We start from the raw sequence: 16,936 nt of genomic DNA on the forward strand, positions 1-16,936 counted from the left end.
TCTGGAGTCAGCTAAGCACATTGCAACCTCATGTCTGTGAGGGTGTGACTCAGCCTTTGACCTTGACCTTTGACTTGGGCCAGTTAAACTAGTCCTGCATTCTGGCTCCCCTGGACCAGCTCCCTAATTAGGAAGATGGGCACAATCCCCCCAGAGGAGCCCCCAGCGCACACTAGCAACCCCTGGAACCAGCTCCAGGGCCATGCAGGAGGGAGGGTGGGGGAATCCTACAGAGCTACCTGATATCTCTCAGCAAGAGTGACCTTAGGCCAGAAGGGACCCTTGTTTCAACACTGAGAGGCACCATGGGGGAGCCTCAGAACTGCACAGAATCAGGGATTTCCGCTGTTACCAACAAAAACGTTCAAGGGCCTCCAAGCGGCCTCTGGTGTTAATGTCTCCATAATGACAGGTGGGGATAAACACCAGCTCATCATGACCCAGTCTCCCTGTATTTCAGGCACTCTGCTAAATGCTTTAGAGAAACCAACCCGTTGAATTCTCATCACCAAATGTCCATGCAGAGACCCTTTACAGCAGGGAAACAAGGCTCAGAGATGTTAGGTAGGACTGTCAAAGTCACATAGACCCAGGTGACATCAAAGAGTCCACACATCTGCCAGCTCCCCTCAATACCTTGTCTGCTGGTTTCCCGAGGCCAAGGCCCAACCATGGGAGAATAGAGGCTGCAGGAAATCCCAGCATGAATGCGACCAAGCCCCTCCCATCAACCGGTGGACTGTATTCCCTCCCCTTGACCTTAAACTGGGCATGTTCCCACTCTAACAGAATCAGGCAGAAGTGAGGACCACAAAGCCTGAGAGGGCCCATGCACAGCCCCAGCCAGGAGGCAACATTGCTGGGTCCAAGGAGGATGAGGTACAGGTGAAGAAGAGCCACCCAGCTGAGCCCAGCCTAAATGGTCAACCCTGCCAACCTGCAGACAGCAGAGGAGACAGCACCCAGCCTGCAGCACAAAGGTCTGCAGGCTGTCCTTATAGAGGACACACTGGATGCCACACAGAAGAGGACAGATCTGGGAGGCCTGGCATTTATTATGCATGTGTCCTGTCATTTCACAAGTCAACACCATATGAACTGTCCCCCCCACCCCAGCCAGAGAGTGAGATTCCAGGACAAGCAATTCTTCTTTACATCACCCCACACACACCCATCATGCCCCCTGCACACAGGGGCATTTCCTACATCAGCAGATAAATAAGGATGGGAGAGTCACAGGTCAAGATGACAACGCACAAGAACACCTCTCATTTTGCAGAAACGCACCACGTCTTAGCGATTTCCGCCACACCTGTGTCTCCTCAGTGGATGACCATAACTAATTCATTAATATTTGAAGCCCATCTTCCTTTGTTTGCAAATAAATGTGATTTAAAGGAGGAATGCAACCTACCACTCTGTATGGAAGTGCATCCCCATTTACCTGGATGATAACAGGAAAATGAAGAAGGTGGGGGCGGCTGAGGGAACCCTACAGAGCAGTGCTCAGATGGGGACATCCCTGATGCAGGGGAGCTCTGCATAAAAGACCTGCCAGCAAACAAGCCAAGGTCAGCAGTCACTTGCCCCATGTGACTGCGGAAAGGCAGTCACCCTACAATTAACATTGCCGAGACAAAGTTTTCCTGCCAAAGGGAAGCAGAAAGATCATTTTTGGCAGGTTTTCCTGCCTTTATTTAAATCCCCTAAGCTAGTGATTACAGCAAGGCAAAAATTTTCTCTTCACATGGCTATAAACTTCCAAGAAGTAATGGGACCAAAAAATTAACTAATGACAATACAACTCAATAGTAAGAGTATTAAGACCAAAGGCAACTTTAACAAACTATTACATTTAAAACAACTGCATAACAATGTGTGATAAATACATTTATTAAGTCTGTAGCCACAGCTGCCACTTTCTCTACTCAGATCTTGGCAAATTCATTTTCTGACAGCTGACCAATTGATGCCAGAGTCTACTTATGTCCCAGCCATGAGATAAGGTGTGTTGCCAAGCAACCCACCCAAATGACTTGCTTTAACACACATGGACACTCACCCCAGCCCATTAAGACAAGACCTTCAGCAACTCTGCCCATGGCTGGTTCTCTTTCAGTTCCTTGCCTGACCTCAAGTAAATAAATCTTGTCCTGTGGCCATTCTAGTTAAATGAACTAGGAAAGGGAAGAGTATATCTGTGCCTGTGTGTTTATGTGACTGCAGATTTGTATGTATTTGTGGCACAGGTTGCTTGAAACAGAAATGGGATAAACACATGGATCTGCTTCATCTAAAGCACAGGAAGTGAAAGTATTAGTTGCTTAGTCATGTCTGACTCTTTGTGACCTCTTGGACTGTAGCCCGCCAGGCTCCTCTGTCCATGGGGTTCTCCAGGCAAGAATACCAGAGTGGGTAGCCATTCCCTTCTCCATGGGATTTTCCCAACCCAGGGATCGAACCCGAGTTTCCCCCATTGCAGGCAGATTCTTAACCATCTGAGCCATCAGGGAAGCCCAAAGCACACAAGGCCTTTCTGTAAAAAGATGCATTTTGAAGCCAGTAATGGGTGGGGAGGGCCTAGAGTGACTGGGGCAGAGTGGGAGGGGCTGGTAGGTGGACGGGGCAGAGTGGGTGGGGCATGCAGAATGGGCCAGGCTTGAAACTCACCTAGATTCTAACTCCTCTCCACACAAATGTCCCCAGGGCCACCTGGCCCTTTGAGCCTACCTCAAGGGTTTGGAGGAAGATTAAATAAAAGGAAGCAAGATGCCCCAGTGTAACACTGAGCTGACAAGCATGTTTTCACTTTAGCCACTGAAAATTTACCAGATTATCAGCTAGTTAGAGAAGGGGCTGCAGATCAACCCACAGGCTGTCCCCACCTCTTCATCACAGGGTCCACTGCCTCCCAACTTTATTCCCAGAGGATGGAATGGTCTCAAGGTGATTAGGAGATGTCTGAGGAGACTGTTGCCCCTTCATAGCTGTGAAACCAATGACAGTGTCCGTTACAGACAATAGCTCAGTGATCCTCACCCACCTGGAGGAATGGACAATACTGACCACAATGTTACAGACAAGAAATGGAGATTCAGAGAGGTGAAGCAACTTGCCCAAGGTCACACAGCTTGTATGTGGCAGAGCCAGATCTGGGACTCCATCCAACTCCAGCCAAAGAATCTCTTTGGATGTCATTGTTTTCTTTGTCAAAGAGACCCATCCAGCCAGAGCCAACCATGGCACATTGTAGGCTCTCTGGAGGAGCTCACTGAATTGAGATAAATGAATCCTGTGTGGATAAGAAATGACCTCTGCTTGGGTGTCCTCCCCTTAAGGATGTGAGATGATCAGCTGAGGGTCTCCAGCACAAGGCCTCCCAGACCACGTCCATTCCGTCTGCGCTCTGACTTGTCTGTTCAGTCAACAGACAACCACTGGGGAACAGCCACAGGCTGCACAGCCAAGGAACAAGGGATAAGGACCTACCCGCAGGGTCTTCCACTCCAGAGCAGCATTGACTGAGCCACCCACAAGAATAGAATATTCTAGATCCATGCTATCTAACATGGCAGCTGCCAGCTACACGTAGCAACTGAACGCTTGAGGTGTGACAAGTGTGACCGAGGAAAGGAAATTTTAAGGTCGATTTATTTAATTTAGATATAAATTGCTGTAAGTAGCTAATGACTACGGTATTGGAGAGTGCTACCCAGCAGGAGAAACAGAGCATAAGCAAGTGGGTCAAATAAGTGAGATCATTTCAAAGAGTGAAAAGTGAGGAGATGGAAAGTGGCTGAAGTGACCACAAGGGATGGGGTGGGGGTGGGGGATAAACCCTGGACCCTGACTGTGTCTGACCTTCTGCCAAACAGCCATGCCTGGCACCTGGGAAGGTCCCAGGGACAAAGCTGTCCCTTGTCACTGCCTTCTGTGCCCTGTTAACGGAGCAGGGGATGAGGAACAGAAGTTTCAAAAGCTTTCAATCACTTCCTATGAGGAATGTGTAGTTGTTTTCATAACCAGGAAAAATTCTGCTTTTAAATTCTGTATTTTTTTTAAGCATCCAGCTTTTATGTTTAATAACCCCAAAGAAGAAGCTGATGAGGTAATTACTGCAGAGTTCTATTGCTAATTAAGCCATGGAGACGCTCTGCAAGGGGCCAGAGGGAGAACCCCAAAACTCAGGACTTCAGAGCAAGACAGCATTTGAGGAAAGAAGCCCAGAAGAACCAGGCCATGCAGAAAGCAGGTTGAGACCCCTTGTCTCCACCCCACATGGGGCACCCATAAACAGCAAAGGAACGCCAAGCCTAGAGTCTGAGGTGGGGCTGTGTCTATGTGTCTGTCTGCAGCTCAGGTGGATGCTCTGAGGGTTTCACCCTCTCTGGGCCATGAGCAGAGGTGGACCTGTCCCTGCAGAGGGGCATGGCCCCCGCCCCCTCCACACTGAGCCTCCAGCCATCTCAAGCTGCCCCTGAGCAGCTTGCCCACAGTGGGCCCATCCAGCCACCTGGCCAGCCCCAGGCCTCATTCACTCAGACACTGTGCCTGGTCCCATAGATGCTTACCAAGGCCTCCAGTGAGCAGTTGGCAATGGGCTCCCAGCCTAGTGGGAACGGTCCACTGAGAATAAGACCTAAGTCCCAGGCAATGATGAACATCGTGAACAAGTTGGGACGAGAACTGGGTAGTGTGGGCAGGGCAGCTACTTAATCTTATCAGATGAACAAAGAGGGCCCTCTGAGGAGGTAACATCAGATCAAGACCTGGGAAAGCAGGGAGTCGAAGGACACAGCAGGCTGGGGCTCAGGAGGCAGACAGGTCAGGGCAGTACCCACTGGACACATACTTAGACACACACACAGAGAAGTTGTCAGCAGAGACTGAGACAGTGGCTCAGGGAGGACTAGACTCAGTGGGTCCCTGGATCTGGTCCCCTGACCGGTACCATCAGCATGACCGGGTCACTCGTTAGAACTGTACTTCACCGGCATCCACCACAGGCTGAACCGGAAACAAAGGAGGTGGGGTGAACAGGTGACTTCCAGGTGACTCTAATCCACAGCAGGGTTTGAGAATGAAATAGCTACATCAGCAGTCCTCCAGGGAGATTTTGCCCCCAGGGGACACCTGGCAGGTCTGAAGACATTTTCGACGGTCACAACCAGGGGCTGGGCTGCTACTGTCGTCTTGAGGGCAGAGGTCAGGGATGCTGCTAAACATCTGACAATGCACAGGACACCCCGTAGCAGAGAAGGACCCCATTACCAATGTCAGTGGTGCTGAGAAACCCAGTTGAGATCAAAAGGTCCCCTACCTGGTTGCACAGAAAAAGACAAGTTGCAAGTCCCCACGGAAACATTCTAAACAGCTGACCCTGGTAACTCTTCATTTACTCTCGGGTCCGGCTCTCTGGAAACCAGAAAGAGAGCTGAGAGTGGAGGGAAAGGACAGCAAGGGATGCCCTGCAGGGACCGCTGTGTGTTGGGCGGGGAGAGGAATAGAGGGACGAGCAGGGAGCAGAGAGAAGGCAATGCAGTGAAAACCCAGGGAGGAGAGAGTGGTGGGGAGAAGGGGACCAGGAGCAGCAAAAGGGGCCAGATGAGGGTGTGGCACATGACTAGACTGGTAGGAGGCCTGCACAAGACCAAAGCCACAGTCTGAGAGCTGATAGAATTCCTTAAGACTAGGAACTCAGAGGGAGGAAAGGCGATGGGGATGCCAAGTTGCCTTTTTAAAATTTTAAGTTGTGGGGAAAATCCTGACCATACTTGTGGGCACAGAGTGAGGATTTGCAGACAGGAACCCTGGAAAGCTGCCTACAGAATCATGAGTGGAGCAATGATGTGGAAAGAGCATGAGGGTCGGTCCTCAAGGAAAGGCCTTCACCCTTGCCAGGCAGTCCATAGCCACAGATGCAGTCACAGAGAGATTTAACACACAAATAAGGCCACAAAAGGATGCTCACACTTGCCATCAATCACAGAGCCACAAATGAACACAATGAGACACTCCTTGTCACCCTTCACGAGAGAGAAAACCAGATGGACCACTCCAGGCATCGGGAAGGCTTTGGAGAAAGGATGTGCTCAGATTCTGAAGAAGCATCATGGGTCCATTTTCCAGGGGGAAGTGATATCAGAAAAATTTTAAATGTGAGCCTCCTGTGACCTAGACACATCCTACAGGAAATTCACATGGGAGTACAAGGAGGCTTTGCTGGATGACCACTGCTGTATCGCTTCTAATGGGTAAAAAATGGAAACACACGTATAGCTCAACTGAGAAAAACATATTATTCAGGATACTACGTGGTTATTAAGAAAAGGAGATGGAGATACACTTGCCACATGGTGAGACCTCCTCCAAGATCCAGTGTTGAGTAGAAACCCAAACTGGAGAACCTTCCATGTGGTGTGAAACCACTTGTGTTCTCTTAAATGCCTTTTCCCAAGAACCTACAGATATAAACATGCAGGAAAAGGTGGAAATGCCCCATGGAGCTCATCACAGAGATAACATCTGGAGAGGGATGGAGAGAGGTGTCACTGCTTACTTTCCTGTGATGTTCTGAGTTTCTGTTATGAGAATACTGATGCATCAAAAATGCACTTTGGAGGGGAGAAGGGCAAATGCCCTCACGAGCTGTTTTATAAAAACAAAGAAACTGTTGTTTCCAAAGATGGAGGCAGGTGACTGCACACCAGGTCATTCCACAGCCGGCTCACCAGCCTCACTTCAGAGCAGCAGGTGGGCGAATGGGAGAGGTTCTTCAGGGAAAGAGAACGGAAGGCCTGGACTCTACAGCCTAGTGAAGAAATGCCTCGGGTGGGTGCGACAACACCACCAGTTTCTCTGGAAGCCAAGGTGCATCAGGAGATGATCCCATCAGGACTGACTGAGAGCAGACCATTCTGAACCATTTGAAAATGAATTTTTAAATGGGTTTGCCCAAACAGAAGCATGCACTGCCTCAGCAAGAAGTGAGTTCCCCATCAAAAGAGGTATGCAAGCACACGCCGAGCCAACCGAGCAAAGCAGTTGTAGAAAATGCTCCCCTAATCCACCCTTCCGGCTTCAAGCTCCCAGGCTGCTTCTGACCTGAAGATTCTGAATTTCTTTCCACCGGAACTGCTGTGTCTAACACAGTTCTTAAATACTTCATTCATTTTTCCTTTTCAGTAAGGTTCTACCACTCACAGAATTCTGTACATAGAGACGTTCACCCCAGGTCTCTGCTCTTTGGGTGCCCTTCTGTGCATGTGAACCTGAGACTAACTTGGGCTTTCATCATCCCCCGCCATCACTGCATCACGGGCGTCCAAGCCCTTTCGCCTCTCTCCCAAGTGGACCAGCACGAGTCACCTGCCAAGCCCCGTGTTCCCACCCACGGAGGCATCAACTCACAGACAGCCAAAAAGCTAGATCCTCCATAGTTCCCATGTCAAGTTTGCGTCCTCTCACTGCCAGGGAGACAAAAGGAGCTGGCTTCTCTCGTGACGAGCCACTCAACTTCCATAATTGGAACAATCATGGATGTGCATCTCCGGCACAGAGAAAACCAATCCATCATGGAGTGCTGAAGGCTTAATCCCCGATTTCTAATAAAAGGATTAATTAAAGCCTTAAGGGTCTGCTTAGAACTGCCTCTGCCTGAAACTCCAAGGAAATTAACTTGCCCTCCCAGATACCAAAAATAAAAAGCCAGGGATTTCCTCAGGCTGGTACCTTAGTTTGACCAAATGACACAGTGTCAACAGTCCTAACAAAGAAATCTTACAAGCCTTGTATGGGTTTATTGTTTAAAATTTCAGCTTGGGCCCTGGCGCCCCCAGAGCTGCCTCTAACGGGTCTTTCTTTGCAGTTAAATAGCGAAGCTGCTCTGTGTTCCAGCAAAGTGAAGGAATCTCCCCACAGAGCTGGATCACCCAGCCCCAGGGGCCCTGTGGAGCTGCACGCCCACCAGTTAAGGTGATCAAGTCCCCATCTGGGTCTGGTGCCTTCAGAGAGAAAGAGTCATCAGAGGAAGGTAAGAGCAACTTATTGTCAAAACAGAACGTGTGAAGGGACCCTGCTTCCCTAGGGTACGAATGGAGTCCTGTGGCTCCATACCAAAACACCAGCTTTGATTCTTTTTTTGAACCCTACATTTCAGAAGCTCAGACTTCTCCCTGTGAAGTGAAAATTGCCTTCTGGTGGAGAAAGGTTTTAATGATCACTTTGCTTCCTGCGTCTCCATGGTGACAGGCGCACAGCCCACCCCACCTCCCCCCCTCCGCTTTATTAGGCCTTTCTTCCTCTCTGGAAAGTAATCAATCAAGCCTTATGGACGCCTTTGTGACCGGATTTATCACCTAAACAATCGACGGTGCTGTGGGGGTGGGGGAGTGAACGAAGTCCATATTATTTAATGAAATCTGGCTCCGTCCTGGCGCACGCACGCCCTTCATCTCCCCGTGGCAGCTCCGCCAACACACCTGTCCCGGGAGGCGGGTGGGCGCGCCCAGGTGCGCCAGGCCCCGCCGACTTGGGAGCCCCGCGGAAGCCCCTCCGCGGCGGCAGCACCGAGCGCTCCCTGCCCGCAAGGGGACGCCCCAGCCAGGCCGCCGGGGCCACCGGAGCTGGGGTCCGGGGGAGGGAGGCAGAGCTCGGAGCCGGCACTGGCGGAGGTGGCCACGGTTCTGCCTCTGGTCCCCCAGGTGGTCAGCACCCAAAGGAAGGCAGCCCCTCGGAGAGGACAGCAGAGCCCACCAGTCCTCAAGGAGGGCGGATGCGGAGCGCCGGTCTCTACCAGGAAAACCGGTTCCTCCTCGGACAAAGGGGTCTCCGCCGCCTTACGGGGAGCCTGAGCGCCTGAGTCCTGCCGCGGCTCCCCAAACGCAGACCCGACGCGGAGCAGCGCCCGGAGACGTGCGCCCAGCGCCCCCTGCCCTGGCCTTCCCCGCCTGCCCCGCCGCCCCCGCCCGCCCATTACCTGGGTTCTCCCCGGCGTCCGCGGAGGAGGTGGCCGAGGAGTCGGTGAGGACGCTGGGGTCACTCTGAGAGCGGCCCCGCGACACGAGGCAGCTGCTCTCGTCCTCGGACGCGGCCATGGGCCCGGCGGCGCTGGGGCAAGTTGGAGGGAGCCGCGTGCAATCAGAGCATCCAGGCGGCCAAGGTCACTGGCCAGGGGGCTGGAGGGGGCGTTTTTTAAAAAAGGAAAATCAAAAAGGGCAGGGAAAGGGAAGGAGCGGGAGGACGAGGCCAGGGCTGGCTTCAGGGCGGTGAGACAATAGCCTGGCGGCGGCAGCCAGGCGCATCCCGGCGCGCGCGGCCTCGCTCCGTTATTTATTCGTGTTTATTCCCATTCTTCAGTCTATATTCCAGGAAAAAAAAAAAGTTGAACCAGGAAATAAAAACTTTTTCTTGTCAGTGTTTATTGCGTGCTTGGGGCAGGGGGTGATGTCCAGGAATTTCTGGGGGCGCTCCCTCCCCCCCCCCCACCCCCCACCCCCCGGGGAAAGAAAGGAAAAAAGAAGAATCTTTGCTCTGGCAATAGCTTTAATCTGAAAGCTGTTCTTGGAGCATCTGTTGGAAAACATTAGGATTCTCCCATCATGCCGCGCGAGAGGAGCCTGACGTCACGAGAGAGGGGAGTGAGAGCCAGCGCCGTGATGGGGAGGGGTCTCAAATACCTGAACTGCACGCCGCCAGCCCTGAGGGAAGTGGGGGCTTATTCCTGAGTTCTGGATCGCCCACCCCCATCCCAGCCAGGCTCTAGATACAAGGAGTCCACATACTGCTCCCTCCCCCTCCCCCAGCTGGAGAGGGTGCCTCCCTTGGTGGAGGCAGGGCCTGATCTCCCCAGCAGCTTCCCAGAGGTTCCCGGCCCGGGTTTGCCCTCTTGGGGATTTAGACAGGGGTCTTGCTGCCCAGGAGCCTCCTGGAATGACAGGGTGGGGCGTTCCCAACCTGTATCCCCGCCCACAGCATCCTCGTCCTCTCTCTCCACCCTTTCTTGCCCCACCCCTCCTTGCCCGGAGGAGAGAGGCAGGAGGGGTGCCCGGCTCCTCCAGGGAGGCTTCCCACAGATTCCTTGATGGCGTTGAGGAGGCCAGGAGAGAGAGGTGACACCCGCTAGAGCTACCACTTACAGAGGTGTCCCCCGAGGTGTTAACGAGCAATTCTCACCCTGCTAGATGGCGGGGGGTGGGGGGGGGGGGGGGGCGTGTAGCGGGGGAGAGTGGGGGTGGGAACGGGGCGCGGGGGAGACGGGTGCCAGGGGGCGGGGAAACACAGGCAACTCCCACATCAGCTAAGGCAGGGACCCAAGCGCAAGGAAGAAGAGGCCAGCCTTGTAAAGGGCACAGAGAGGGACATGGTGGGGAGCAGTGTCACACAGCCTGGGCTAGGAAGGGGGCCAGATGCCTAGAGGGCAGGCCCCCAGGGGCACGGGGGGCGGGGAGGGTGCATCAAGCTCCAATGGGCGGGATCCCATCTCAGCCCCTCAAACCACCCCAGGGGGCAGGTGCCGCTCTCAGCCCCACTGCGATGACAAAACCAACTGGGGCTCAGAGAAGGCGCCGGCCAGGGGTCCCGCAGCTGGGCAGGGCCTAGGGACTTTCCTGGACTGCTCATTCGTCTCCAGCCCTGGAGCAGGGCTGGGGTGCAGGGGGTGCACCTGGCAGTGTTGGGTGAAGGACCAAGGACAGAACTGAGACACAGGAGATGACAGTCCTCACTGCACACGGGGCTTCGGGCTCTCAGGAGCAGGGGCCTCAGAGAAACCAAACCGTCCTTCCTTCCAAAAACCCCCACAGTCCACTGTGTAGGTGGTGGGCTTGCCAGACACTAGGAATCCAACAAATGAAACAAATGAGAAACACTCGCAGTGGGTCTTGCCGGGGGCAGGAGGATAGAGCCGACAATGGTGGCCAATAAATCAATAGAGGACCCCAAAACATTTCACTGGAGTTCTCAACATGTTGTTGTTGTTCAGTCACTTAGTTGTGTCTGACTCTTTGTGATCCCATGGACAGTAGCACGCCAGTCTTCCCTGTCCTTCACCATCTCCCAGAGCTTGCGCAAACTCATGTCCATTGAGTTAGTGATGCTATTCAACCACCTCATTCTCTGTTGCCCCCTTCTCCTCCTGCCCTCAATCTTTCCCAGCATCAGGGTCTTTTCCAATGAGTCAGCTCTTCGCATCAGGTGGCCAAAGTGCTGGAGCTGCAGCATCAACACGTACCATGAGTCAAAGAGGAACTTGGTAGGACATTTTACTAAACACTTTTTATCCACATAAAAATGTGCTGGTTGGGGAACACCTGGCTCCAGGCTGAGCCCTTTTCTGGGGTGGTGGTGGGAGGAGGGTATCATTTCTTCCTCACAAGCCTCGGAGGTGTGAGCTACCTTAGAGGTGAGTATACCTGCCCAGGTCGTAAGCCAGGACAGGCGGGGCCGATGCTCCTGGTCTGGGGTCTCTCCAAGTGCATCCTCAGGCAGCCCCAAGAGCCTTGCTGAGTCCTGGCCCAAACACAGGCAGGTCTCAGGAAGCCCTCAACCTCATCATCAGTGCCTCCCACATCTACATGACAAGGCCTTCCGTGGGCCTAGCCAGCAGCAGATGCAGAGATGGACCAGTGGGGTTGAGGCGGGCAGGGGAGTCAGGGAGACAGCAGCCCAGGGTCATGGGCAAAAGGAGGAGAGAAGGAAGGTGGCCTCATGGGCTTCCAGCTGTGTTCCTCCACCCCCCACCCTCATGCTTTGGGGCTTTCCCTACTCAGAACCTGTATTGTTACTGACAATATTTTTCTTTTAATCAATCGGTTTGGTCCCTGGGTTAGAAAGATCTCCTGGAGAAGGAAAGGGCAACCCACTGCGGTATTCTTGCCTGGAGAATCCCATGGACAGAGGAGCCTGGTGGGCTACAGTCCATGGGGTCACAGAGTCAGACACAACTGAAGTGACTCAGCACAGCACAGCATGGCTCAGCACTTAAATGCATTTTAAAGGAAAGCATCACTCCAGCGACAGAAATGTAGCCTCCCTGTCACACCTGCGGAGGATGAAGGACACAAGGATTGTCTATAGTTGCTAATATTCCCCCAATGCCTTGTCCATGTATGTACTATCTAAAACCATTTCTAGTTCCTTTGGGTGGTCTACACAGATGTGCCTGCTCCCCTTAAGTGCATGGCGAGACTTAAAGGCACAGAGAAGGATAAGACTTAGCATTTGCTCCCGGAGCTCACATGGAGATTGGCTGGGGGTCAGGGGAGGTGTGATATGCAGGCAGAAAACCGGGGTAACAACCAAAATGTAGTTCTCAAACATATATGTCAGTACCATATTGATTTGTTTGAGCCAGGTAGGGAAAGAGATAGCCATTGTCTTTTTCTATGGCTTTAAAATGTTCCATAATAAAAACAGTTTCAAGTTTAAAACAAATTAGTGAGCCCACCTCTACTGATCAGGAGAAATAAAAGTCTGGTGAACTGCTGGAAGGAAAAACTTGGACCTTCCAAGTCATCCACGCTGAGACTGGGGCTGGCGGGAGGTCTGGCCCCCGAGGTGTGCACAAGGCTGCTGTCTGTAAGTTCCAGCCTGCAGGATCCCCAGGAAATTGTGAAAGTCACCAACTGTCTGTCCTCAAAATTTCTGCAGGGGCCCAGGAAACAGGTGTTTGTTGACTGAACCAATGAGCACGCACACAGTAGGGTCGACACATCGCTGCTCCAGGAAAAGGGGATCAGCATCTTCAGAACCCCAGTAGCTCCAGGCTTTCAGGGACAGAGGTGGTCACTTCCTGACCGCCCCCTTCCCCAATCCTATGTTTCTCCTGATGCTCCAGGGAACTGTCCTTCCCCATCACAGGAACAGAATTAAACCAGCAAATTCAAATGCTTAAAAAGAACTATTCCAGACAAGCTCTTAGGGAATCAACGAAAGAGGGTCCAGAGGTCATACCCCACGATGGGGATTCAAGACCAGAGGAAAGGGGAGAGTGAAGACAAAGCAGGTCCCCCAGAACCTGCAGTGAGGAGGGGAGTGCTGCCCTCTGCTGCTTACAGGAGGAACTGCACCAAACTGCGGCCCTTGGGAACTTCCCTGACTGAAGGGCTGACTTAGCCTTGAACTTGGCTTCTTTTGCCCTTTGCCCGTGGTGGGGTCTCCACCACTGGCCTTGCGCATTAGGCTACCCAGGGTGGTGATTCATGTAGTGCCAGCTGTGGCTGTTTTCTAAACACACCCAACTCTTCTAAAACAAAAGCCTTCATGTCAGCAACCGTGGTCCCCACGCTGAAGGGCATGGCAGCCAGAGCTGGCCTGAGAAGCGTGCTTAGCCTGCCTCGCAGTGTCTTCTGTGCTCAGGCTGCTACAGAAGCCCTTCTGGGCCAGAGTCTGAGATCCAGGCAGGAGAGGGGTTTTGATCACTTTCTGCGCCTCCCCTCTAGGTGAGGGTGGGGGAAGGGCACTGCTCACAGGGTGAGGGCATTCGACAGGACACCCAGCTCTCAGGACACAAAAGTCCTCTGATGCAAGACACTGACCTTCTAACATCTTACGTGCCTTGAGAACCTGCAGGTGACCAGGGAGAAACACATAGGATGGAAGTGATGGGGGCAGAAGAATGGCGAACAAGAAGCCCGACCCGGGGAGGGACAGGGTGCCCTCTGCAGGAAAGACAGAAAACAGCCCCAGGCAGGCTCATCTGTGTCATGGACCCTCCCATTCTTTCCTGGTTCATCCTATTTTCCTTCCTTGCCGGAGGATGTTTCCAGCTAATGAAGGGAAGCGCCAAACAATTGATGCTTTTGAACTGTGGTGCTGGAGAAGACTCTTTAGAGTCCCTTAGAGTACAATGAGATCAAACCAGTCAATCCTGAAGGAAATCAGTCCTGAATATTCGTTGGAAGGACAGATGATGAAGCTGAAGCTCTAATACTTTGGCCACCTGATGGGAAGTGCTGACTCATTAGGAAAGACCCTGATTCTGAGAAAGACTGAAGGCAGGAGAAGAAAGGGATGATAGAGGACGAGATGGTTGGATGGCATCACCGACTCAACGGACAGGAGTTTGAGCAAGCTCTGGGAGATGGTGGAGGACAGGGAAGCCTGGCGTCCATGAGGTCGCAAAGAGCTGGACACGACTGGACGACAGAACAGCAACAACTAATGAAGGGAGAGGGGCTGGTGCAGGACCCCCAGGAAACGTGCTGATGGAGAGCCATACAGAGAAAAGGCAGTTGTCGTCAGAATGATGGCACTGTCCCTGCTCCCTGCCTGAGTGTCCTATGTGGCCCTGGAGCCGCAGCGGCCACCTATGACCCCGGGGGGACACACACGAGGATGGGATGCCCCAAACTGTGGAGAAAGGGATTATGAAGGGCATGGATGCTTGGAATGCTGACAACAAGTAAAAGGGCAAAGGACAATGCTCGTCGGAAGCCACGCTCACCGCCTCGACCATCCGGCCACTTGACTCTTTTAAAAGGAGAAAAGTCACGTTTAAATAAAGATCACTGTCACCCAAACACTGACCCTTTCCTCCGATTCAACGTGTACACTGTAATATGTTTACTGGATTTACATTCTAAAGGGACCCGTTTCCTTTCCCACGGGAGACCCCGGAGCCAGGCTCACTGCCTCACCACACACAGATTTATGCCTCCAACACCCCATCACAGCAGGAAAGGGAGAAAAAGCACTTCATCGTAGAAGAGTTCAAACACGGCATGGCGCCCAATCCATAAATTACAGAAAACCCATAGCACAAGGCTTATCGGTAGTACTTTAAAAATACATCTTAAGTTCCGCAGCTGGAGTGACAATTCCAAGAATCCACTTGTACAAACCTATAAATAATGATGACCTGTCCGTGTTTTCACAGAAGCCATGATCTCTTTCAGGGCCCATAATTCACTAAACTTGTATGTGGGTTAAAGCTGGTGGGGTCCACTGGGGTTTCATGTGGGAAGGGGAAGTTATGTAGGCAATTAGATACTGGCATCCTCACCAGGCTCCATTCTGGAATATTAACAAGAGTTCCTGTGACTTCCACGGCACACAGGGAGACAACATTCATATCTGTGCTTAGCAGAGGCTTCATCAGTTCAGCAAGTTGGGGTGCAACAAAGATTACTCCTGGTACTTCACATTGCTGTTTTGGGGGATTGCTCACCCTCCTACTTACTTCATTTTTTTGAAGGGTCACCTGGGAGAGCCAGGATTTTAGGAGAATGGGCTCTGGGGGCCTATCAGCAGGACAGAGTGGAGGGGCCGAAATCTAGAGTGAAGTGGGTTCTGTCTCCCACCAGAACCTGACACACACAGCAAAGACCCAAGGGGGTGGGGCCGCTGGCACTGCATTCAAAAAGGCATGGGCCTGAAGACCACACAGAGCCCACAGCCTTGGTCCAAAAGATGTTCTGGAGAACATGAGGCCCCTGTTTGGGGTCTGACTGACTGATTCACTCATTCATAGTACATGCCAGGCACTGTAGGGGGCAGGGAAGGGGAGGGGAAAGCCCCTCCCCACAATGGCACATGCAAAGGCCCTGGGGTGGAAGTACTGGGCAGTCAGAAGGGCTGAGAAGGGGCTGGGTAGTTGAAGTGCTGAGGGCAGGGTGGCATGCAGGCAGGGTGGGGGACAGGCCCAGGACTCAAGGGGTCTCAGGACCCATGGTACAAAGCACAGATTTTATCCTGGGAGGAATGAAAAACCCAGAAGGGTCCCCAGCCAGGAAAGAAAGAATGGATTTCTCTTCTCTAGGGAGGTTATGTGGAGAAGGCAATGGCAACCCACTCCAGTACTCTTGCCTGTAAGACCCCATGGATGGAGGAGCCTGGTAGGCTGCAGTCCATGGGGTCACTAAGAGTCGGGCACGACTTGAGCGACTTCACTTCCACTTTTCACTTTCATGCATTGGAGAAGGAAATGGCAACCCACTCCAGTGTTCTTGCCTGGAGAATCCCAGGAACAGAGGAGCCTAGTGGACTGCTGTCTATGGGGTCGCAGAGAGTTGGACACGACTGAAGCAACTTAGCAGGGAGGTTATGGGAGGCAAAAGGGGGCCGGGAGATAAGGGGGTGGGCTAGGGGCTGCTGCACTGGACTGGGAGAGACACAGGCAGCCTGGAATGCAGAGTGCTGGATGGAGCCCAGGTACCTTGTAACGGTGTATGTTGCAGCCACTCTTGATGCAAAGGTACCCAGTAGCTGAACTGTAATAAGAAAATTCCCACACAGGATTACTGTTACAATTCAGACAGTTAGCAACTGATTCCTGTGCTCTGTAATTTGGGCAAGGGGGTTGTTCCTTGAAGTTGGATGTGACTGCCCCTCCCCCAACACAAATTCATGGAGCCTGGTCCACCACAGTGGATTCACCCTGTCCTTAACTAGTGCTTAGTGTGGGCTGGTCCCTGGGCCAGTCAACTTACCCAAGAGTGTAGACGGGAATACCCTCAGATTCCAGCCCCAAGTTACTCATGCAAACATGACTCTAGGCACTACAGGGAAGGCTTTTGTGAACAAAAACTGGGTTATCATAAACTGCCTGATTGATATCATCTGTCTCCTGATGATGGGAGATTATCCCAGATGATCGGACCTGGCCGTGTAATCACAGGACCCTCAAGGCAGAGGGAAGACAGAAGGGGAGGAGTGGGCAGAGGAGAGACAAGGCATTGGAAGATGTGGCCACCACCGCTGGCCTTGAGGGGGCCACAAGGGAACATGGTGGCCTCTGGAAATGATCCCCCAACAGCCTGCAGGGAAATGGGGACCAAGGTCCTGCAACCCATGAGCTGGACTTGGCTTCCCTCTCGGAACTCCAGGAAGGACCACAAACCTGGCCACACCTCAACTCCAGCCCATGGGACTCAGAGCAGGGCACCGGCTGAGTCCACCATACCTCCAACCCAGGGGAGGATACGTGACAATAAACAGG

At 52.6% G+C, this 16,936-nt stretch overlaps 1 protein-coding gene and 1 long non-coding RNA gene across 5 annotated transcripts in view; one reads left to right on the top strand and one right to left on the bottom strand.

Annotated features, from left to right (window-relative positions):
* Positions 1-16,936, bottom strand: part of PHACTR3 (phosphatase and actin regulator 3) — a 205,446-nt gene that overhangs the window by 179,064 nt on the left and 9,446 nt on the right. For 3 of the 4 annotated variants that reach the window (XM_060396951.1, XM_004014426.6, XM_060396949.1), the window contains exon 1: positions 8,978-9,550. The exons of the other annotated variant lie outside the window; for it this stretch is intronic. In XM_060396951.1, coding sequence (XP_060252934.1) covers positions 8,978-9,095 — 118 coding nt within the window. In that variant the 5' untranslated portion in view covers positions 9,096-9,550. Of the gene's footprint in view, positions 1-8,977; positions 9,551-16,936 lie in introns of those variants that run through there. 4 annotated transcript variants of the gene reach the window in all.
* On the top strand, positions 7,898-9,414 carry LOC121816189 (uncharacterized). Its single transcript, XR_006055655.1, has 2 exons — positions 7,898-8,032; positions 8,703-9,414. It is a non-coding gene; the product is annotated as an uncharacterized LOC121816189 (long non-coding RNA).

This window comes from Ovis aries, chromosome 13 (genome assembly GCF_016772045.2).
Source record: "Ovis aries strain OAR_USU_Benz2616 breed Rambouillet chromosome 13, ARS-UI_Ramb_v3.0, whole genome shotgun sequence".
In the NCBI taxonomy this organism is placed as follows: Eukaryota; Metazoa; Chordata; class Mammalia; order Artiodactyla; family Bovidae; genus Ovis; species Ovis aries.